The sequence below is a fragment of the Macaca fascicularis genome, chromosome 3 (genome assembly GCF_037993035.2).
Source record: "Macaca fascicularis isolate 582-1 chromosome 3, T2T-MFA8v1.1".
NCBI lineage: Eukaryota > Metazoa > Chordata > Mammalia > Primates > Cercopithecidae > Macaca > Macaca fascicularis.
In genome coordinates, this window is record NC_088377.1 from 73,975,573 (window position 1) to 74,000,679 (window position 25,107).

The 25,107-nt window shown below is 42.8% G+C and overlaps 1 protein-coding gene across 5 annotated transcripts in view; it reads left to right on the top strand.

The window, feature by feature from the left end:
- Positions 1-25,107, top strand: part of ZNF713 (zinc finger protein 713) — a 59,369-nt gene that overhangs the window by 1,667 nt on the left and 32,595 nt on the right. For 2 of the 5 annotated variants that reach the window (XM_074034931.1, XM_074034932.1), the window contains exons 2-4: positions 17,772-17,900; positions 23,024-23,475; positions 24,034-24,108. In XM_074034931.1, coding sequence (XP_073891032.1) covers positions 24,061-24,108 — 48 coding nt within the window. In that variant the 5' untranslated portion in view covers positions 17,772-17,900; positions 23,024-23,475; positions 24,034-24,060. Of the gene's footprint in view, positions 1-17,771; positions 17,901-23,023; positions 24,109-25,107 lie in introns of those variants that run through there. The other 3 variants (XM_005549537.4, XM_074034933.1, XM_074034930.1) reach the window with 2 other exon arrangements.

Genomic DNA, 25,107 nt, shown 5'->3' on the forward strand with positions numbered 1-25,107 from the left:
CTCAAACTCCTGACCTCAGGTGATCCGCCCACCTCAGCCTCCAAAGTGCTGGGATTACAGGCTTGAGCCACCGTGCCCGGCCTGATCTATTTCTTTTAACTTAAATTGTGAGGCATTTGAAAGATACAGAAAAGTAAAATAATAATAATAATAATTTTTTAAAAGGCAGGTTGTAGCACTTAGTAGGTTGTAGCAGTTAGTAGGTTCTAAATAGATAGCTGTTCAGTGTTGAATGTTGGTTGAAAGTCACTCTGTTGCTGAAAACTTGCGCGCAGCTCCCTGCTGCCATCAGGAAAATGTTCTAGTTCCTCAGTGATGCCCTCAAAGCCCTTTATGATCTTGATATTGCATCTGGCTTTGCCTTACACCCTTGCACTTTTTTTCACCCCAAAAAAGCAGTTTAATTTGAGTGCAGATTTGTATGTGAATTTCATTAGAAAAGAGGACTATATAAATCTATATGAGTTACAGTTCTTGTAATATGTTGGTGTCATTTTCATCTGATTGGAAATGTCAACTGTGAAGAGTATGCTTTTAATTTTTACCTTAGAGTATGCATCTTTGGTGACTGTCGTAGCCTGCTCAGTCTGCTATACAATACTGCAGACTGAGTGCAAACACAGAAATGTCATATCTCACAGTTCTAAAGGTGGTAAGTTCAAAATCAAAGTGCGTGCCCTGTTGGTTTCCAGTGAACCTCTCTTCTTGGCTTGCAGAAGGAGCTGGCTTTTCTCTGTGTCCTCTTCTGCTGGCCTTTGCACTGTATGCATGCACTCTTGGTGTCTCTTCGTCTTCTTATGAGGACATTATTGCTATTGGATTAAGACCTCACCTTTATGATCTTATTTAACTTTAATTACAGGCCCAGCGCAGTGGCTCACACCTGTAATCCCAGCACTTTGGGAGGCCAAGGCAGGTGGATCACCTGAGGTCAGGAGTTTGAGACCAACCTGGCCAACATGGTGAAACCCCATCTCTACTAAAAATACAAAAATTAGCCGGGTGTGCAGCACTTTGGGAGGCCGAGGCAGGCGGATCATAAGGTCAGGAAATGGAGACCATCCTGGCTAACATGGTGAAACCCCGTCTCTACAAAAAAAAAAAAAAATCATCCGGGCATGGTGGTGGGTGCCTGTAGTCCCAACTACTCGGGAGGCTGAGGCAGGAGAATGGCGTGAACCCAGGAGGCGGAGCTTGCAGTGAGCCAAGATCGCGCCACTGCACTCCAGCCTGGGCGACAGAGCGAGACTCCGTCTCAAAAAAAAAAAAAAAATTAGCCGGGTGTGGTGGTGGGTGCCTGTAATCCCAGCAACTTGGGAAGCTGAGGCAGGAGAATTGCTTGAACTCGCGAGGTGGAGGTTGCAGTTAGCTGAGATCACGCCATTGCACTCCAGTCTGGGCAAGAGAGCGAGACTCTCTCTCCAAAAAAAAATACAACCTTTAAAGCCCTATTTCCAAATAAAGTCACATTAGGGGTTAGGACTTCAACATATTAATTTGGGGGAATATGTTATATGGAATTAATTATATGGAATATAATTTAGTCCATAATAGTTACAATATCAAAATGAGTTGAAAATTCTAATCTTCTGTAAGATTAAAACTGCCTCAAATCATTATTACAAGAAAAAAATGTATCCCTTAAGGGAATTCTGTATAAAGATCTAAGAAGAATTGTCCTGGTATCACAGATACAGAGGAGAATCAAATATTAAGGAGAGGCTGGCTGTGGTGGCTTATGCCTGTAATCCCAGCTACTTGGGCAGCTGAGGCAGGAGAATCGCTTGAACCTGGGAGGTGGAGGTTGCAGTGAGCAGAGATCGCACCATTGCACTCCAGCCTGGGCAGCAAGAGCGATACTCTGTCTCAAAAACAAAACAAAACAAAAAGAGGTGTTGAAGGGCCCTCACATTTTACTCCATATATTCCCAAGTTTTTTCCCTTTTGAGTTTATATAAAAAATGTGTGGAACTTAAGTTTAAAAAATAATGTGTTTAACTTATATAAGGAATAAAAGAAGAAAACCCTCATGCACACTTAGGACCTCTACAGAGAGGAAAAACAAATTTTACAATGCAGACCTTTTACAAATTAACTCCTTTTAGAAAGCAGCAAAAATAAAAGACAAATGGTGGAATGGAGACTATATGTGTATGTGTGTTTGACAAGGGAGTCGTTGGTTTCTGTCTGTGTTCTTGGGTCCCCAATACCACCCTGTGGTTCAGTGATTTGCTAGAACTCCTAGAATTCAGCAAATACTGTGTTGCATTTATGGTAGAGTGTTAGAGTGAAAGGATGCAGATTAAAAGTCAGCAACATGCTGAGCGTGGTGGCTTACGCCTATAATCCCAGCACTTTGGGAGGCCGAAGTGGGTGGATCAGCTGAGGTCAGGAGATCAAGACTAGCGTGGTCAACATTGTGAAACCCCATCTCTACTAAAAATACAAAAATTAGCTGGCCGTGGTGGCAAGCGCCTGTAATCCCAGCTACTTGGGAGGCTGAGGCACGAGAATCGCTTGAACCTGGGAAGTGGAGCTTGCAGTGAGCTGAGATTCTGCTACTGCACTCCAGCCTGGGCAACAGAGTGAGACTCCATCTCAAAAAAGAAAACAGCAACAGACAAAAGCACATAGAGCAAGCTCCAAGGTCCAGGAGAGACCAAGTGCAGGCTTCCCATTGTCCTCTCTCTCTCTGGAATTTAACTGATAACCTTTAAATCTCCCAGGAACAGGCCGGGCGCAGTGACTCATGCCTGTAATCCTGGCACTTTGGGAAGCTGAGGCAGGTGGATCGCCTGAGGTCGGGAGTTCGAGACCAGCCTGACCAACATGGAGAAACCCTTTCTCTACTGAAAATGCAAAATTAGCCGAGCGTGGTGGTGCATGCCTGTAATCCCAGCTACTCGGGAGGCCGAGGCAGGAGAATCACTTGAACCCAGGAGGCATGGGTTGCGGTGAGCTGAGTTCACACCATTGCACTCCAGCCTGGGCAACGAGAGCAAAACTGTGTCTCAAAAAAAAAAAAGGAAAAAAAAGAAAAAATCTCCCAGGAACGATGTGTGAGAGATTTGTGTTCATGCCATACAGAACCAGGGAAGCTCACTCTAGCTTGGTGTTCAGGGTTTTAATTGGGGGCTGGTGTAGGGGTGATCCCTTTTCTCCCTATCATAAGGGTCATGACAGAAAACCCTATAACAAAACACAGGTTAACAAGAGAAAAGCATAACAAGTTTATTTGAAATAGTTTTATAACTTCCCCTTTGCCCTCCGAAGGTTTGCTGAAAAGCACTGACATACACACACACACACACTCACACACACACACACACACACACACACACAAAAGCAGAATAGGCTGGGCGCGGTGGCTCACGCCTGTAATCCCAGCACTTTGGAGGCTGAGGTGAGCAGATCACCTGAGGTCGGGAGTTTGAGACCAGCCTGATCAACATAGAGAAACCCCATCTCTCCTGAAGATACAAAATTATCCGGGTGTGGTGGCGGGAGCCTATAATCCCAGCTACTCGGAGGCTGAGGCAGTAGAATTGCTTGAACCTGGAAGGTGAGGTTGCAGTGAGCCAAGATCACGCCATTGCACGCCATTCTGGGCAACAAGAGTGACACTGTTTAAAAAAAAAAAAAAGCAGAGTAATAGACAAGTCATACAAGTTTATTTGATTGTAGAGTTTTTGGTTTGTTTGTTTGTTTGTTTTTTGAGATGCAGTCTTGCTCTGTCACCCAGGCTGGAGTGCAGTGCCGCAATCTCAGCTCACTACAAGCTCCGCCTCCTGGGTTCACGCCATTCTCCTGCCTCAGCCTCCCTAGTAGCTTAGGCTACAAGTGCCTGCCACCACGCCTGGCTAATTTTTTGTAGTTTTAGTAGAGGCGGGATTTCACTGCGTTAGCCAGGATGGTCTTGATCTCCTGACCTCGTGATCTGCCCGCCTCGGCCTCCCAAAGTGCTGGGATTACAGGTGTGAGCCACTGTGCCCGGACTCTTTGATCATAGTTTTATGTGACATGGGAGCCTTCAGACTGAAGACCCAAAGGTACGGGGAAACATAAACATACAGTTTATGTTTAGGTGTGGACATCCGTGTAGAAATATGATCGGACAAAAAGGGTATGATCTCATGCTATAGATTGAATGGGGAAATGCAGCCAGGCCTGGCTGTTCAGATTCTCTTTGTTCTCTTTGGGAAGTATTCCTTCCTACCCAGTGTGCGGTAGGACCACTATGGAATGAGGGTCTTATGACCTACAATGAAAGAAGGTAGGTCAGATAATTTATTTATAGCCAGTTATGATACAGAAGGCAGGGAATTAGGGTAATATTTTTAGGTTTTATGACTGGCTTTGGAGAAAAAGCGTTCCTGTTTTTTTGTTGTTGTTGTTGTTTTGTTTTTTATTTGTTTGTTTTGAGACTGAGTTTTGCTAGTTGCCAAGGCTGGAGTGCAGTGTCATGATCTCGGCTCACTGCAACCTCCGCCTCCCATGTTCAAGCCATTTTCGTGCCTCAGCCTCCCGAGTAGCTGGTTTACAGGCACCTGCCACCACACCCGCCTAATTTTTGTATTTTTAGTAGAGAGAGGGTTTCACCATGTTGGCCAGGCTGGTCTCAAACTCCTGACCTCAAATGATCTGCCCACCTTGGCCTCCCAAATTGCTGGGATTACAGGCATGAGCCACCACGCTTGGCCAAGGGTTGTTGTTTCTATGATCTGCCTTGGGGAAGGGGTATTCTAGTTTCTAAGCCTAGTCTTGGGGGAGAATGAGGCGTGAGAGAAAGGAGGGCAGGAGAAGGCCAGAGAGAAATTTGTGCTTTTGAGGCCTTTAATTTGCAGTATCATTTTCTGAGCCCCAACGCTAGTCATGTAGGCTTGGCTGACCACCCTTGTGGCTGATCTTCATTCTCCAGCCCTTTCAGAGGAGGAGCTACCAGACGGCCTGCGGTTTTCCACATAACAGGGTCCCTTTGTTAGCATTAACATCTGGACATGTCCCATGGCCTCAGGCAAACAAAGACACCCTTAACTGGTAGGATATTCCAGGGCTTTAGAGGTTGTCTCACAAGGAGGCAGGCCAGGGTACCTTTCCTTGAAGTGTTCAGGGTTTGGACCATCCAGTTCTGCTGAGTTAATCCCCTAACTTCATGCTATCTTCTGTCTAAAGACCTCTTGTAAATCAGTAAGAAAAAGACAATAGTGGAAAAATGGACAGATGACATGAAAGGGTAATACATTTAAAAAATAAAGCTAAAAATATAAAAATTTCTGTCTCAATGTAAATATGTTTATGAATTTCAAAAGAACAAAGCCTGACATGGTTAATGGTCTCATATATCAGTGATGAGTATATAAATTGATACAACCTTCCTGGACAGTGCTTTGCCTTTTCTTTGACCCTGCAATGACACTTTTCCTAAGGAACTAATCAGGCAAAATCATTCAAAAACTGTATGTCTAACAGTGTTTGCTATTGTCTATAAAAGCAAGCAAGGGGCCGGGCGCGGTGGCTCAAGCCTGTAATCCCAGCACTTTGGGAGGCCGAGGCGGGTGGATCACGAGGTCAGGAGATCGAGACCATCCTGGCTAACATGATGAAACCCCGTCTCTACTAAAAATACAAAAAACTAGCCGGGCGTGGTGGCGGGCGCCTGTAGTCCCAGCTACTCGGAGGCTGAGGCGGGAGAATGGCGTGAACCCGGGAGGTGGAGCTTGCAGTGAGCCGATATCGTGCCACTGCACTCCAGCCTGGGCAACAGAGCGAGACTCCGTCTCAAAAAAAAAAAAAAAAAAAAAGCAAGCAAGGAAGCAAGAAAACAACCTAAAGGTCTATTAATAATGAAATAAATTTTGGTTATTCCATGCAAAGGAATATATTATGAATCTGTTAAGAAAAGACGGGCGGATCACGACGTCAGGAGATCGAGACCATCCTGGCTAACACGGTGAAACCCCGTCTCTACTAAAAAATACAAAAAACTAGCCGGGCGAGGTGGCGGGCGCCTGTAGTCCCAGCTACTCGGGAGGCTGAGGCAGGAGAATGGTCTAAACCCGGGAGGCGGAGCTTGCAGTGAGCTGAGATCCGGCCACTGCACCCCAGCCTGGGCGACACAGCAAGACTCTGTCTCAAAAAAAAAAAAAAAAAAAAAAGAAAATGAATGTTTTGACTTTTGTTTTCTGTCATGAAGTGAGATCCACAATATTGTCAATTAAAATGTAGATTTCTAAAAAGAAAATTATACATTTAATAATATATGCATGTGTATCCTTGTATGCATATACATGGAAAAAGCCTGAAAGGATAAATCCCAAAAATAAGGTAACTGGTTATCTCTAGGTGATATTATAGGTGATTTTCATTTTTTTAATATTTACTAAAATTTGTGTTTTAATATTTGCCAAAAAGTAAAATGAGGGTATTTCCATGATAGAGAGGGGTGTAGGAAAGATCACTCTGGCTGCAGTATGAAGAAAAGGTTAGACTAAAGTCAAGGAGACAAGTTAGATGGGAATGGCAGTAATCAAAGTGAGAGATGATGGTGGTTGAACCAACGTACTAGACATGAAGATTAAGACCAGAAACATTCACGATATACTGAAGGGAATATGTATACCAGAATGTGACATTGATTAGATAGAGAGCCTAAGGAAGAACGAGGGAGCTCAGGATGCCATTCAGGTTTCAGGCTTGGTGTTGCTATTCACTGAGATGGGGAATATGATAGAAGAGTTAGAATTAAGATATATCTCTCTATCTACTGCTTATTATGTGGTGTTATATTCTTTTTTTTTTTTTTTTTTTTTTTTTTTTTTGAGACAGTTTCGCTCTTATTGCCTGGGCTGGAGTGCAATGGCATGGCCTCGGCTCACTGTAACCTCCACCTACTGGGTTCAAGCGATTCTCCTGCCTCAGCCTTCTGAGTAGCTGGGATTACAGGCATGCGCCACCATGCCTGGCTAATTTCGTATTTTTAGTAGAGACGGGGTTTCTCCATGTTGGTGAGGCTGGTCTCGAACTCCCGACCTCAGGTGATCCCCCTGCTTTGGTCTCCCAAAGTGCTGGGATTACAGGCATGAGCCATTGCACCTGGCCTGTGCTGTTATATTCTAAATATTTACACATTTTCACTTTTCCTTAATCTTCACAACAAACCCACGGGTAGATACTATTATTCCTAGTTTTATAGATGAGGAAATGGAAGGCTGGAGAGGTTGAGTAATTTACCCAACCAGACTCATACAGCTGAAGTCATGGAGCTGGGAATCAAACCCAATTGGTTTGGTGTGGAGTCACCATTCTGACCTGCCTTACTGCATGGCAAATTAATGGCAAGAGACTTGAGAGAGAATGAGGTTTGGATATGTTAGGCTTGAGAAATATGAGGGACATCTACCTGGGGTTGTCCAGGAGGGTGGTTACATTTGTATGTTTTTCTGTAGCTCAGAAAGGATGAGCAGTGAAGCCAACGCAATGAGAGAAACCACCTGAGAATAAAAACAATAAAAAATAGAGGAGACTATTAAACACTAATAAATTGGACCTAACTACATTACAAAGGAAGGATGTAACCACACTGAAAGAGGTGAGGAAGAAAAGAACTAGCCTTAAATAACTTTAGGAAACAGTATCTTAACTGGGTACTGTAAGGCTAAAGATGAAAAGAATTCCACATAAATGCTGTAATCAAGTCAGTAATTGTGTTTCTCACAAGGGTATGAGTTAGCAACTCTATTATAAAACTATGTTATATGTATATCATAATTGAACAAATAAGTAGATAATGAGAGCCACCAATTTTTTACTGTTGAAGAAGGAAGTTACCAGTAAGGAAAAAGGGAAGACTAAAGTGAACCTTGTGATATTAGATTGGAATCGGATATCAGTATGAACTCATGGTATTTAATATATATATGTGTGTGTATATATATATATACACACACACACACAAACATGCACATAATCGATGTGTGTATATACATGGTTAGTATGTGCGTGTGTGTATATATATATATTATATATTTCCTAGCTATGTCTGCTAAGAGGGCCTAGAAGCAATGATACCCCAGTAGCAATAAGCACACCTAGCACCCAAATCTTTGTTTCTAAGTCCTCTTCTCCAGTAAAAGGAACCAGGGCACTTTGGAGAAACTGTTGATTCCAGGGCTGGGCAGGAAAAATGCAAGAGCCTGAAACATCTTACATTGCCAGGAAATGAGAAAGTGCTTAAGAAAGGAGAAAGCCTGGTTGAAATAACACAGGAGTCTCGTAATGGCCAAAGCTGGAACAATTTGTGCAATAAAATAAATAATAAAAGTATTTGACTTTTAATTCATAGAATATAATATTCATGAGTCTCTATAGATACAAAGAATCTAATAAACGAATGAATAGGGGATAAGCAGCAGCTCTTCCTTATGGAAAAATTCCAATACTAAATTAGTAAGAGGGAAATAGAAGAACACCATTAGGTAAACACCACATTAATAATTGTTGCAGATGAGATGAGATACACTGATGATGTAATTAATGGGTTTGAGAAGCAAGATATGTACATAATCTGTTTTCTTTTTTTTTTTTTTTTTTTTTTTTTTGAGACAGGGTCTCACTCTTTCACCGAGGGTGGAATGCAGTGGCGTGATCATGGCTTGCTGGAGTGCAGTGGCATGATCACAGCTCATTGTAGCCTCCACCTTCCAGGCTCAAGCAACCCTCTCACCTCAGCCTCCCAAATAGCTGGGACTACAGACACTCACCACCAAACCCAGCTATTTTTTTCTTTTTTTTTTCATAGTGAAGGTCTCACTATGTTGCCTAGGCTGGTCTCAAACTCCTAGGCTCAAGCCATCCTCCCACTTCCACCTCCCAAAGTGTTAGGATTACAGGCATGAGCCGTCCATCCTGTAGGTAGCCTTAAAGTATCTTCCCCCAGGATATTTATTAGCAACAAAAGGAAAGATAGTAACTTTTACCATAGAGAAACCTAGTAGATACAACCTTGACCAAGTGATAATGGTAAATATTACCGTTAATGAGACATATTGCCATTAATGAGCCATATTACCATTAATGAGACATACTGACATTGTGAACATATTGACATTGTAAACATCGTAGACATATTGACATCGTACAGAGTAGATCTTCATGTCCAGTTCCTACCACAGAGCTCCTAAAACCCTCATCATTTTCTGAGTGATAGGGATGATAGAAGCATCTTTTGCTATTCATAACCAATGAGATGACTGGTGACTCCAAGTTCCTGCGTAGCTTCAGGATGGAGGCTAGTGGCTAAAGGAACCTACCTTGTAATTAGAGGGTTGAACTTTAAGTCCCAACCCCAAACCCCACCCCACCTCTGAGGAGAAGAGGGGGGTTGAAAAATAGAGTTAATCACCAATGGACAATCAACTCAAAATGGATTAAGGACTTAAACAGAAGACCTGAAGCTATAAAACTACCAGAGAGGAAAATGCTTCATGACATTTATCTAGACAAAGATTTCTTGCGGATATGACCACAAATGCAAAAGTAAACAAATAGGGTTGCGTCAACCTAAAAAGCTTTACACAGCAAAGGAAACAATAAATGAAGAGAAAAACCGAAGATTGGGAGAAAATGTTTGCAAATGATACATCTGATATGGGACTGTATTAGTCTGTTCTCACACTGCTAATAAAGAACTACCTGAGACTGAGTAATTTATGAAGAAAAGAGGTTTAATTGACTCACGATTCCACAGGCTGTACAGTAAGCATGACTGGGAGGCCTCAGGAAACTTACAAGCATGGCAGAAGGCCAAGGGGAAGCAAGGACCTTCTTCATGTAGCAGGAGGAGAGAGTGCAAAGTGCCACATGCTTTTAAACCATCAGATCTCGTGAGAATTCACTCATCACGAGAACAGCAAGAGGGAAATCCACCCTGTGATCCAGTCGCCTTCCAATTCAACATGAGATTTGGTTGGGGGACACAAATCCAAACCATATCAGGGACTAATATCCAAAATATATAAGGAACTCAACAACGAGAAAACAAGTAACCCAATTTTAAGATGGACAAATGTCCTGAATAGATATTCTCATTCACAGAAAATTAAATTCAAATTTTCCCATTTATTTCTAAAAAACGACAACATACAAATGGCCATCTGAGATATGAAAAAATGCTTATCACTGATCATGATGGAAATGCAGATTAAAACCACAATCAGAGAGCACTCGCCCCTTTTAGAATGGCTTATTATCAAAAAGACAAAAGATAACAAGTATTGGTGAGAGTGTGGAGAAAAGGGAACGCTTATGCACTGTTTGTGGGAATATAAATTAATACAGCCATCACAGCAAACTACAGGAGTTCCTCAAAAAACAAAAAATCGGAGGCTGAGATGGAGAATTGCTTGAACCAGGAGGTGGAGGTTGCAGTGAGCCGAGATGGCGCCACTGCACTCCAGCCTGGGCGACAGAGCGAGACTCCATCTCAAATAAAAATAAAAATAATCAAACTACCATATGATCCAGCAGTTCCACTTCTGGGTATTCTTTTTTTTGAGACAGAGTATCATTCCATCAGCCAGCCTGGAGTGCAGTGGCACGATTTCAGCTCACTGCAACCTGTGCCTCCCAGGTTCAAGTGATTCTTGTGCCTCAGCCTCTCAAGCAGCTGGAATTGCAGGCATGCGCCACGCCACACCCAGCCAATTTTTGTATTTATATTCGGGACAGGGCTTCACCATGTTGGCCAGGCTGGTCTTGAACTCCTGATCTCAGATGATCCACCCACCTCAGCCTCCCAAAGTGCTGAGATTACAGGTGTGAGCCACCACACCAGGACCTAAGTATATATTCAAAGGAATTGAAATGGGTATGCCAAAGAAATATCTGTACTCCTGTGTTTATTGCAACATTATTCACTGTAGTCAAGATATGGAAGCAACCTTGATGTCCACTGGATGAATGGATTTTAAAAATGCGGTCACCAGCCGGGCGCAGTGGCTCAAGCCTGTAATCCCAGCACTTTGGGAGGCCGAGACGGGTGGATCACGAGGTCAGGAGATCGAGACCATCCTGGCTAACCTGGTGAAACCCCGTGTCTACTAAAAAATACAAAAAACTAGCCGGGTGAGGTGATGGGCGCCTGTAGTCCCAGCTACTTGGGAGGCTGAGGCAGGAGAATGGCGTCAACCCGGGAGGCGGAGCTTGCAGTGAGCTGAGATCCGGCCACTGCACTCCAGCCTGGGCGACAGAGCGAGACTCCCTCTCAAAAAAAAAAAAAAAAAGTGGTCACCAGGCGCTGTGACTTACCCCTATAATCCAAGCACTTTGGGAGGCTGAGGTGGGTGGATCACGAGGTCAGGAGTTTGAGATCAGCCTGACCAACATGGTGAAACCCCGTCTCTACTAAAAATACAAAAATTAACTGGGCATGGCAGCACATGTCAGTAATCCCTGCTACTCAGGAGGCTGAGGCAGGAGGATTGCTTGAACCTGGGAGGTGGAGGTTGCAGTGAGCCAAGATCGAACCACTGCACTCCAGCCTGGGCAACAGAGCCAGACTCTGTCTCAAAAAAAAAAAAAAAAAAAAAAAAAGGCCTGGCGCGGTGGCTCAAGCCTGTAATCCCAGCACTTTGGGAGGCCGAGACGGGCGGATCACGAGGTTAGGAGATCGAGACCATCCTGGCTAATATGGTGAAACCCCATCTCTACTAAAAAAAAAAAAAAATACAAAAAACTAGCCGGGCGAGGTGGCGGGCGCCTGTAGTCCCAGTTACTCGGGAGGCTGAGGCAGGAGAATGGCGCAAACCCGGGAGGCGGAGCTTGCAGTGAGCTGAGATCCGGCCACTGCACTCCAGCCTGGGTGACAAAGCGAGACTCTGTCTCAACAAAAAAAAAAAAAAAAAAAATGTGGTATATATACACAATGGAATATTATTCAGCCTTCAAAAAGAGGGAAATTATATTATTCGTGACAACATAGATGAACCTAGAGGACATTGTATTAAGTGAAATAAGCCAAGCACAGAAAAACAGAAACTGCATGATCTTACTTAAAACGTGGACTCTAAGAATGTTGAACTTGTATAGAGTGGAATGGTTGTTACTAGAATCTGGGGCTGTGTGGTAGGGGGCTAGAGAGATGTTGACCAAAGGGTACAAAGTTTCAGTGAGACAGAAGGTATAAGTTTTAGTGATCTGTTCCACAGAATGATGACTAAAATAATAAAATAACAATGCATTGTTTTCTTTTCTCTTTTCTTTTCTTTTCTTTCCTTTTCTTTTCTTTTCTTTTCTTTCTTTTCTTTTCTTTTCTCTTCGAGATGGGGTTTCAACATGTTGCCCAGGCTGGTCTCAAACTCCTGACCTCAAGTGATCCGCCCACCTTGGCCTCCCAAAGTACTGGGATTACAGGCCTGAGCCCCTGCGTCTGGCTGATAATGCGTTGTATATTTCAAAATTACTAAAATAGTAGATTTTAAATGTTTTCACCACAAATAATTGAAAAGTATGTGAGGTGACAGATATGATAATTGGCTATTCCACAATGTGTATTAGTCTGTTTTCACGCTGCTGATAAAGACATACCCAAGACTGGGCAATTTACAAAAGAAAGAGGTTTAATGGATTTACAGTTCCCAGTGACTGGGGAGGACTCACAATCATGGTGGAAGGCAAGGAGGAGCAAGTCACATCTTACATGGATGGCAGCAGGCAGATAGAGAGAGAGAGAGAGAGAGCGTGCTTATGCAGAGAAACTCTAGCTTGTAAAGCCATAAGATCTCATGAGACTTATTCACTATCATGAGAACAGTATGGAAAAGACCTGCCCCCATGATTCAGTTACCTCCCACTGGGTCCCTTCCACAACATGTGGGAATTCAAGATGAGATTTGGGTGGGGACACAGCCAAACCACATCAACAATGTAAATATATATTAATGCATCACATTGTACTCTATAAATATATACAATTACTATTTGTCAATTAGAAATTTTAAAAAATTTTAAAGTCACCAATGTCCAGTAGTTTAATCAATCTTGACTATATAATGCAACCTCCATAGAAACACTAAAAAAAAGGAGTCTGGAGAACTTCCAGATTGGTGAACACATACAGGGCTGGAGGTTGCCATGCCCAGAGAGGGCATGGAAGCTCTGCACCCACCAACCCTCCACCCCTTGCCCAATTTACCTCTTACATTTGGCTGCTCCTGAGTTAAGTGAACACAAGGGATTTAACCTTCATTAAACAGATCACATATTATGATTTCACTGCAGCCATGGTGCAGCTTATTAACTCTACAGAGCAAACCTTTGTATCACTTACTAACACGTGACATGTAGTTTGCTGCATCAACTGACATGACAATTACGAATGTCAATATGACTGAGCACAGTGGCTCATGCCTATAATCCCAGCACTTTGGGAGGCCAAGGCAGGCAGATCACCTGAGGTCAGGAGTTCGAGACCAGCCTGGTCAACATGGCAAAACCTCATCTCTACTAAAAATACAAAAATTAGCCAGGCTTGGTGACGCGTGCCTGTAATCCTAGCTGCTCAGGAGGCTGAGGCAGGAAAATCACTTGAACCTGGGAGGCAGAGGTTGCAGTGAGCTGAGGTTGCACCACTGCATTCCAGCCTGGGTGACAGAGTGAGATTCCATCTCAAAAAATTAAGAATAAAATAAGAATGTCAATATATAAAAAGGAATAGAAAGCTGATAGAATTTTACTCTTTTGCTAAAATACATTATATTGTATCTTTGAGATTATTCTAGTACAAAGTGTAATAAAACTAGGTGTTTATTAAACCATTTAAATCATTGGTAAGTATACAAGGGCACTGAAGCATTTAATAGACAAAGTAATGTTAATCTATTGGTTACTTGCTCCTGCATTGTCATGCTGTTATAATTTACTTCATCACCGTGCTATTTGATACATAGTGTGAATTTCTCTCGTCACCCCAACTATAGACAAATTTTCATCTTACTACACAATCAAAATGGCATTGATGGGAATGAACTCCAGAGCCTGGGCCTGAACAGGGAGGTGGGCTCTCAGGCTTGATGCTCAGGCATATAACCTATATCTCTCCATTTTTGCCCTATCTCTTAAATATATGTAACATCATAAAATGCTTTTCAATCTTTTTAAAAAGTGTCAAGCTCATGAAAGACAGCCTAAGAAACTATTACAGATTGGAGGAAACTAAGGAAAAATAAAACTGAATGCAGTGTGTATTCTAGATCAGAGAAAGAACATTAGTGGAGAAAGAACATTAGTGAAATGTGAATAATTTCAGTTAATAATGTTGTACCAGTAGCCGGGTGTGGTGGTGGGTTCCTGTAATCCCAGCTACTTGGAAGGCTGAGGCAGGAGAATCTCTTGAACCAGGGAGATGGAGATTACAGTGAGCCAAGACCGTGCTGTTGCATTCCAGCTTGGACAACAAGAGCAAAACTCTGTCTCAAAAAAAAAAAAATGTTCAAGTGTTAATTTCCTGGTTTTGCACATTATACTGTGGTTTTGTAAACTGTTAACATTAGGACAAGCAGAGTGAGTGGTATACAGGAACTCCACTATTTTGCAACTTTCCTGTAAGTCTAAAATGGTTTAAAATTTAAAGTTTTTAAAAAATTAAAAAAAGAAAAGCAAACACCAGAATCCTTTCATTTACAAATGTAGCAAATATTTATTAGGTGCCTTTTATGTGCCAGGCACTGGACACTGAAAATATTAATAGAATAGTTAACCAGATAGACCAGGTTCCTACCATCATGGAGATTAACATAACACAATGGTGAGGTATAAAGATGGGTTATTAGACAAATAATTACAGTGATTAAAAAAAAAAATGCTACCCATGGCCAGGTGTGGTGGCTCACACCTGTAATCCTAGCACTTTGGGAGGCCAAGGTGGGAGAATCACTTGAGGTCAGGAGTTCAAGACCAGACTGACCAATATGGTGAAACCCCGTCTCTGCTAAAAATACAAAAATTAGCCAGGTGTGGCACACACCTGTAATCCCAGCTACTCAGGAGGCTGAGGCAGGAGAATCATTTGAACCTAGAGGCAGAGGTTGCAGTGAGCTGAGACTGCACCCCTGCACACCAGCCTGGGCAACAGAGCCGGACTGTGTCTAAAAAAAAGAGAGAGGAAAAAAAATGCTACCTAGAAAAGGAAGATGTAAATGAGCAACCTCACCTGGTCTATGATGTCAAAATCTTCCCTGAGACCTGAAAAAGGAGTAGATGTTGTCATGGGGGTGGAGGGCGGGCGCATGGCACGTTTCAGCACCTAAAAGTGAGTCAGTGTGAATGAAGCCTCGAGCAAACAGGAGAGTGACTGCAGAGAGCAGGAAGCAGTCAGTCATAGGATTCTTTATGGCTTTCTACTCTAGCCTAAGAGTGGCAGGATGCCCTGAATAATTTTAAGTGTGGGACTGATACGATCAGGTTTTTGTCTTTTTAAGATCCCTGTAAGTCAACTACAGAGAAACAAGAGTAGATCTTAGGAAAACCTAAGAAGCAGCAACACGGAAAAGGCAGGCAAAGGAAAAGAGATTAGATCACAGCTCCCTGAGAGAGACGGTGAAAGTAAAGCAAGAGTCACCAGTCACCAGTATCAGATACTGTCTTGGAAGCAGTAATGAGGTCAGGCCAGGCCTGGTGGCTCACACCTGTAATCCCAGCACCAGGCCGAGGTGGGTGGATCACTTGAGCTAAGGAGTTTGAGACCAGCCTGGGCAACATGATGAAACCTCACCTCTACTAAAATTAGTCAGGTGTGGTAGCGTATACCTGTAGTCCCAGCTACTTGGGAGGCTGAAGTGGGAGGATGGCTTGGGTCCAGGAGGCAGAGGTTGAGGCAGAGGTTGCAGCGAGGTAAGATCACACCACTGCACCCTAGGTAGGACGACAGAACCAGACTCAAAGAGAGAAAGAGAGAGAGAGAGGGAGGGAGAGAGGGAGGGAGGGAGGGAGGGGAGAAAGAGAGAGAGAGAGAAAGAGAGAGAAAGAAAGAAGTAATGAGGTCCATTGCATGAACAACATAAAGGTTTTTGGTGGTCATAACCAGAGCAGTTTCAGCAGAGTACTAAGGGCAGAACAAAAGCCAGATTATAGAGAACTGAGAAATGGGCGATGAGGAAGTAGAGAAAGTATTGACAATTTTTTGAAGAGTTGTGACCTTGAAAAAAAGAAAGGATGGTAGTTGCAAAAGGGGTGTGTGGCCAGTGATAGTTTTTAATGTTGGAGACATTAAATTATTATTATTTTGAGACAGGGTCTCACTCTGTCACCCAGGCTGGAGTGCAGTGGCTTGATCTCTGCTCACTGCAATCTCCACCCACTCAGCTCAAGCATTTCTTGTGCCTCAGGCTCCTGAGTAGCTGGGATTACAGGCATGCACCACCATACCTGGCTAATTTTTATACTTTTAGTAGGGACGGGGTTTCACCATGTTGATCAGGCTGATCTTGAACTCCTGACCTCAATGATCCGCCCATCTCATCCTCCCAAAGTGCTGGATTACAGGTGTGAGGCACTGCGCTCAGCCTAATTTCTTTCCTTTTAAGCCACTCTTGTCTTCACTTCCTTCCCTATCCAGTCTAGATCCCACTGTCTAGTGCTTTCTAAGGTAAGAAAGATTTCAGAAGGGGCATGACCTCCGAAGTGGGTGACTGAAGTAGAAAGATGGTGAAAAACATTGAGGTTGAGGAAGTCAAGGAAATGAAAGGCTCCAGTAGTTGTTCTGAACTCTGGCTTGGATCAAAATCACTTGTGGGGCATTTAAAAAATATGTAGATGGAAGATTTCACCTCTGCAGATTCTGACTTAAGAGCTCTTGGGTGGAACCTGGACGTCTATGTATTTACATCTGTGTATTTTAAAATCACTACAAGTGTGTCTAATGCACAGCTCAGACAGAACCACTGCACAGGCAGTGAGCTTCACTGGTATTCCTTAGGCATGGATTTTGGTATCCATGGGGGTTCTGGAACCAATGTAACAGATATAAAATACTAATTTAGCACACTTTGGGAAAACTACAATTAGGTAATCTCTGGAGCCCTCTTCAGTTTGTACTGAAAAGAAAAATGGATCAGTCTGAGCTGTTCTGCACCCTGGGTGCAGAACATCGCCCCACTGCACCCATGCAGGGCGCACTTGTTTAGAGTCATTTTGTTCCAGACTCACCCATTATCTTCACATTCCTGGAATTTATGATACAAAAACAATGTATAGCCAAACAATACCTTATGTGATTTTGATATAGATTTTTGGTAAACAACTCAGGAACTGCTCGTTATTTTCTTTTAAAAATCCACTTAGGGCCAGGCGCTGTGGCTCATGCCTGTAATCCCAGCACTTTGGGAGTCTGGGACAGGCGGATCACCAGGTCAGGAGTTCGAGACCATCCTGGCCAACATGATGAAACCCCGTCTCTACTAAAAATACAAAAATTAGCCAGGCGTGGTGGTGCATACCTGTAGTCCCTGCTATTCAGGAGGCTGAGGCAGAAAAATCGCTTGAACCTGGGAGGCAGAGGTTGCAGTGAGCCGAGATTGCACCACTGCATTCCAGCCTGGGCGACAGAGCGAGACTCCGTCTCAAAAAAAAAAGAAAAAAAAATCATTCACTTATAACTGCTGTTAAACAGAGTGTATTTTCATGGCATCTTGAATCTGTGCTCCCAAGTTGAAATCCTCAAGCTTGGCCCAAATAAGCTCTCCACTTAGATTAACTTTGCCTCAACTTCTTCCTTTTAGGTCAACATACCTGGTGTAAGGAGGCAGGATTGAGAGTGACTCTCACCCACCACTGGTGTTTCTCTTTGAAAGTGGCGCTTGGCACCAGCATGAACTGCCCGTCCTCAGCAGTCCCACCAGATATTTTTGGTAAGTTCTCCTGAATTCAGACCTCCCACTATTTGGGTGAAGTTGTAGACATTATTTGGGCTGTTTTTCAAATCTTCCCTTTTCCTTAAGAGTGAGGGCTTCGGTCTCTGTCTTTGGACAGGAGATTCAGGTCAAGATATCTGCAGAGAACTGCCTTTTTTTTTTTCTGTTTCTGTCACAGCAGAAAGTTCGGGTCAAAGTTTTTCTGCCTCTGCCTCGGGACAGGAGGTTAGCGTAAGGGATTGGCAGTGTGGCACCTATGGTCTCATTTTATAGAGCATGCTTTTAAGATTGCAGCTGTGTTTTATTTTTGGGGATTGGGGCTTGGTTTTACATTTGTGACCATCACCAGCTGGGTTTGTGTATGACACTTATGGGGCGTCCTCTTGTAAATATCTAGGAAAGTGGACCCACCTAACACGGGGTGGTCATAAGCAGCAGTAGCCAAAACGGGATCCTTTGAAATGTAAAGTAATTCATTTGCATGCACAATTAGGGGGGAAAAGCTGGTTTTAGAACCAGACAACCTGAAGAGGAGACCTATTTTAGGTTTGTCCTGGCTGAAATCTGATAAGAGATTTGAAAAGACTTTTTATGTTAGAGCTCTGTGGTCAGAAATCAGCTTAATTAAAAGCCTATATTTAGGTTATCACGTTTTCTGGAGCAAGAAAGTCTTCTCCACTTTTTTTCTCTTTTAGATCCTGTTTCTGGGAATTTTTTAGCCAGCCCTTTTTAAATGTGTTCTTTCCCTGTTTGCTTCCTATGTTGGCATTTTTGCTGAGAAAAGTGTAAAACTTCATTGGTCTTTTTGAAAGATTTTGTAGCAAGGAGCACTGTGGATGCATTGCATAGCCTGGTATTGTGGTGTTTCCTTCTTTTTGGGGACTGGGGATTAAATATAGAAGTGAGATTTTTGATTTTTAAATATCTAGGTGTACTGCCTTCCAGTTGTGCCTGCCTTTCATGTATTTAAATATTAGGCCCTGGAAACTGCAGATACTTTCTTTGTCCTGTGTTCATTAAAGGGCTTCATCCTGAAGTCAGTTCATTCATGTTTCTGCAGAAGATATGATTTCATTATTTTTTGTGGCTGTATGGTATTCCACGTGCAAGTTTGTTACATAGACATGTTGCGTAGCAATGAGGTCTGGGTTTCTGATGTACGCATCATTCCAGTAGTGAACATTGCACCTGGTAGGTAATCTTTCAACGCTAACCCCTGTCCCATCCTCCCTCCTTTTGGAGTCCCCAGTGTCTGTTGTTCCCCTCTGTATGTCCACAGCACCCGTTGTTTAGCTCCTACTTACAAGTGAGAATGTGCAGTCTTTGATTTTGTGTTTCTGCGTTATTTCACCTAGGATAACGGCCTCCAGCTCCATCCATGTTGCTGCAAAAGGCATGATTTCACTCTTTTTTATGACTGCATAGTATTCCATGTTGTATGTATATTACATTTTCTTCATTGAATCATCCATTGATGGACACTGAGGTTGATTCCATGACTTTGCTGTTGTGAATGGTGCTGTGATAAACATACAAGTACAGGTGTCTTTTTTTATATAATAATTTATTTATATTTGGATAGGTACCCAATAGTGGGATTGCTGGGTTGAATGGTAATTCTATTTTTAGTTCTTTGAGAAATCTCTGTGCTGTTTTTCATTGAGGTTATACTAATTTACATTCCCACCAGAGCGTGTACATGTTCCCACTTCTCTCCATCCTCACCAACATCCTTTTTTTTTTTTTGAGACGGAGTCTCGCAATGTCGCCAAGGCTGGAGTACAGTGTTGCAGTCTCAGCTCACTGCAACGTCCATCTCCCAGGTTCAAGCAATTCTCCTGTCTCAGCCTCCTGAATAGCTGGGATTACAGGCATGCGCCGCCATGCCTGGCTAATTTTTGTATTTTTTGTAGAGACAGGGTTTCACCATGTTGGTCAGGCTGGTCTCGAACTCCTGACCTCATGATCCACCTGCCTTGGCCTCCCAAAGTGCTAGAATTACAGGCGTGAGCCACCATGCCCGGCCAACATGTGTTGTTTTTTGGCTTTTTAATCATAGCCATTCTGACTGGTGTGAGATGGTATCTCCTTGTGGTTTGAATTTGCATTTTGCTGTTGATGAGTGATGTTAAGCATTGTTTCATATGTTTGTTGGCTGCTTGTATGTCCCACTTTTTGATGCGTTTTTTTTTTTTTTTCTTGTTGAGTTTCTTGTAGATTCTGGATATTAGCCTTTGTCAGATGCATGGTTTGCAAATGTTTTCTCCTGTTGTTTATTGTGTTGAAAATTTCTTTTGCAGTGCAGAAGCTTCTTAATTTAAGTCCCAGTTCTTTATCTTTGCTTTTGTTGCGTTTGCTTTTGAGGTCTTAGTCATAAATTCTTTGCCTAGGCCAATGTCCAGAAGAGTTTTTCCTAGGTTTTCTTCCAGGTTTCTTATAGTTTCAGGTCTTATGCTTAGGTCTTAATGTAACACATCTTGAGTTAATTTTTGTAGACGGTAAAAGATAGGGGTCCTGGCTGGCGTGATGGCTCATGCCTGTAATCCCAGCATTTTGGGAGGCTGAGGCGGGTAGATCACAAGGTCAGGAGATCAAGACTATCCTGGCCAACATGGTGAAACCCTGTCTCTACTAAAAAATACAAAAAAATTAGCTGGGCATGGTGGCATGTGCCTGTAATCCCACTTACTTGGGAGGCTGAGGCAGGAGAAATCGTTTGAACCAGGGAGTCGGAGGTTGCAGTGAGCCAAGATCACGCCACTGCACTCCAGCCTGGTCAACAGAGCAAGACCCCGTCTTAAAAAAAAAAAAAAAAAAAAAAAAAGATAGGGGTCCAGTATCATTCTTCTACATGTGGATATCCGAGTTTTCCCTCACCATTTATTGAATAGGATGTCCTTTCCCCATGTATATTTTTGTTAACTTTATCAAAGACCAGTTGATTGTAGGTATGTGGCTTTACTTATGGATTATCTATTCTTTTCTGTTGATCTGTGTGTCTGTTTTTGTACCAGTACCGTGCTACTTTGTTTACTGTAGCCTTGTAGTATAATTTGAAGTCACATAATGTGATGCCTCTAGCTTTGTTCTTTTTGCTTAGGATTGCTTTGATTATTCAGGTTCTTTTTTGGTTCCCTATGAATTTTAGGATTGTTTTTTCTAATTCTGTGAAAAATGACATTGGTAATTTGATAGGAATTGTGTTGAATCTGTAGATTGCTTTGAACAGTGTGGCCATTTTAATGATATTGATTCTTCAAATCCATGAGCATAGAATGTTTTTTCATTTGTTTGTGTCATCTACCATTTCTTTCATCAGTGTTTGGTAATTCTCCTTATAGAGATCTTTCACAACTTTGGTTAAATGTATTCCTAGGTAATTTTGTGTGGCTATTGTAAATGGGATTGCCTTCTTGGTTTGGTTCTCAGCTTGAACGTTATAAGTCTATTGAAATATTACTGATTTTTTTACATTAATTTTTTTCTTATTTTTGAATATATATATGTATGTGTGTATATATGTGTATGTATTTTTTTAAACAGAGACAGGGTGTCATCATGTTGCCCAAGCTGGTCTTGAACTCCCAGGCTCAAGCTATCCTCCCACCTCAGCCTCCCAAAATGCTGGGATTATAGGCATGAGCCACTGTACACTAATTTGTATCTTGAAACTTCTACTGAAGTCATTTATCAAATCTTTAGGGTTTTCTAGGTATAAGATCATGTCATCAGCAAACAGAGATCATTTAACTTACTCTTTTCCAGTGTGAATGTCCTTTCTTTCTTTCTCTCGCCTGATAGCTGTGGCCAGGACTTCCATTACTATGTTGAATAGGAGTGGTGAGAATTTGCATCCTTGTTTTGTTCCAGTTCTTTGGGGAATGCTTTCAACTTTTCCCCATTCAATATGATGTTGGCTGTGGGTTGTCATATATGGCTTTTATTATTTTGAGGTATGTTCCTTTGATGCCTGGTTTGTTGAGGGTTTTTTAGTTTTGTTTTTGTTTTTTAAGACAGGGTCTTACTCTGTCGCCCAGGCTTACGTACAGTGGCATGATCTTGGCTCACTGCAACCTCTGCCTCCCAGGCTCAAGCAATCCTCCCACCTCAGCCTCCCAAGTAGCTGGGACTACAGGTGCAAGCCACCACACCCAGCTAATTTTTGTATTTTTTATAGAGACAGGGCCTCATCGTGTTGCCCTAGCTGGTCTCAAACTTCTGGCCTCACGTGATCTGCCTGCCTCGGCCTCCCAAAGTACTGGGATTACAGGCTTGAGCCGCCACGCCTGGCTCCACTGTGCCCCAGATTCTACCCGTGGGTTCTCTGACAGGTTCCAGCACTCTTCCCTCGGCCTTCCCCTTCAGCCACAGTCATTCTCACCTGTAACTTTTGTTCTTTCTACAGACAACTGGCTCTGCCATCTCTAGTCGCCTATCTTGGGGGAAAACCCGTCTGCTTCTCCTGACTGTGGGGCTTCTTCCAAGCTTATGCTTGGGGAATGAAGAACCTATTTCTTAAAGTGCTTTTAAATCACTCCTGAAAGGTCTGCCTCTTAATGAAGGGGTTTTGAAATGTTAGATTCCTGCCATGCTTGGGCCATGAAAGGCTGCCTCATCTCACAGGACCATTTCACTGGAACTGCAGTTTTCTGTTTTAAAAAATTGCTCCTCAGAATGGCCTCTTTCTTTATTTCCGTCACTCAACATTTTAAAATAGATTTCTCAGGTCAACCTTTGTGAACAGAAAAAGAATGATTCCTTCATGATTATTAGCAAATAATACAATCTTACTCTGTTGTTGCAACATGTGATTTTCCATCTTTCTAAAGAAAACAGTCACTGTTTCTCAAGGCAGGGAGCATGTGTTCTCTGTTCTGGAAAAGGTTAGGAAAAAGGACTGAGGCTGAATTTGTTGTCATTGACACATGTACACATCTCTGCCTTTTGTAATGTGTGAATCTGAGAAATTCTAAAAGTGCTTTTTGATTAAAGAATGCCACACCTAACTGTGCTCTGTCTGTGTGAAGAATAGTTTGTATGTCTCTTTACAGACTCTGTAAGCCCCTAGGTGGCTGAGACTGCTGGATTTCTTCTGCTGACCCTGGTGCATCTCATTACAGGTCTTCAACCCAAAATTCTATCTTATAAGATCCCTGCCAGGATGCAGATTTGAATACCATAGTGAAGTCTGTACATGAGGAAGTGATGCCTTTAGGGAGGGGAAAAAACGGTAATAACAACCTTCAAGAGCCCCTACATCTCAACTCGGCATAAACAAGGCAAGATTCTGAGAGTGGCCACCCCTGGAAGCAGAAATCATTCTTGTGGCTATCCATTGGCTCCTGAGGCTCTCATCAGAGATGGGGCACCTTTAGTACCAGGGAGTGGCTGTTCCCCATAAGGTACTGGAAATCAACTTTCAAGAGCAGCCCCAGCTGCTGAAGCTACTGGTCCTGGTGCGTCTCCTGACTGTCATGTAGAAGATAGCAGAGCTTTGGCGACTTTACAACATAGGAACTGCAGAGAGGTGTAATCCCAGTGGAAGACTGAATCCAGAGACTCAAAAAGGAAGGTAAACATGTGGAAAATGAGAATAGTGACATCTCCTTTGTATATTGGAAGGATCACCTTAGGGGAGAGGAGAGGCAGATCTCTGGAGTGTTCGCTTTGGGGTGAATTCATTCCTTGTGGGGGTAAAGAGTAAGAATGGGCCCTCACCCATGACCTCTCCATCGCCTCATCCTACTAGTTCTCATATACACTTAGAGTCACTTGGAGACTTTACAATTTAAAATGCTGTTGCTCAGACCCACCCTAGATCAATTAAATCCAAATCTCTGAGTGTAGGGCTTCTTTTCAAGTTGCCACCAGTATTTAGCCAGGGTTGAAAGCCCCTGAGCTCCCCTATGCCACAACAAGAGGAGTTGCACCCCAGAAGAGAGACAGTTCTGCATCGAATTCCCCAATGTCATAGAGAAGTAGAGACGTCACAGCCTTTAGGCTTATGTCTTAGAGGGCTTCTCAGTACTGTCTGCCATACCTACACAAAGCAGAATCTCCCAGATTAAATTTAGCCTTCGTGTCGTGTATTAACAAGATGCTTCTCTTTTTCTTGGTTATGCCTTCTCAGAATGCTGTTTTTTCTCAGGAGGGGAACATGGAGGAGAAAGAAATGAATGATGGCTCACAGATGGTGAGATCCCAGGTAAGTTCGGTTTTCCTCTCCTCTGAAATGCCATTGCAGTTCTCAGAATGTGGGCACTGTTACCTTTTCACTTCTCAGAAGTGCTGCGTCCCAAAAATCCAGAGCCCAGGAGATTCATGTGACAAATGATACACTCTCCACAGCACGTTTTCCATTCACCTGTGTAGCTCTTTCTAGCTCTTCCCTCCTTCCAGCATTTTCACCAGACTCAATTTCATGGATTTGTGCCTGTGCTGGACATTGTGAAGAAAACAAAAGAAAACAATGGACTGTCTTTTAATCATCCTTAAATAGCTCACTAAAATTTAAACAATGCTTGCATTCTCTCTGTAAACACAGTGACTGATGCCCAGGCCCCTAGGACTGCTTGGAGCTAATGGGATTAATAAGTATGCCTGAGGGTAACATCAATCACAAATTAATGTTTCTCAAGCCTCTGTTGTATCTCTTCCAAAACCTGTTTAAGTCTGTTATGATTCCTCTTTTTTTTTTTTTTTTTTTTTTTTGAGACAAAGTCTCACTCTGTTGCCCAGGCTAGAGTGCAGTGGCACGATCTCGGCTCACTGCAACCTCCGCCTCCTGGGTTTAAATCATTCTCCTGCCTCAGCCTCCCAAGTAGCTGGGACTACAGGCACCCACCACTATGCCCAGCTAATTTTTGTATTTTTAGTAGAGATGGGCTTTCAGTGAGTTAGCCAGGATGGTCTCAATCTCCTGACCTCGTTATCCACCCACCTCAGCCTCCCAAAGAGCTGGGGTTACAGACGTGAGCCACCACGCCCGGCCTAAGTCTGTTATGATTCTATAATCTGATTGGGTATTATATAAACTGATGAGTACGAGTGCAACAAGAATTGTTTCTATGAAAATTAGTCTGATGCTTTGGAAGGAGTTGATAAATGCTGTCACTTTTGAAAAATTGCTTTCAAATTAGGTGTTAGCAATACTACATCACTGAAGAAAAATCATAAAACTCTCAGGATTCCTCCACAAATATCA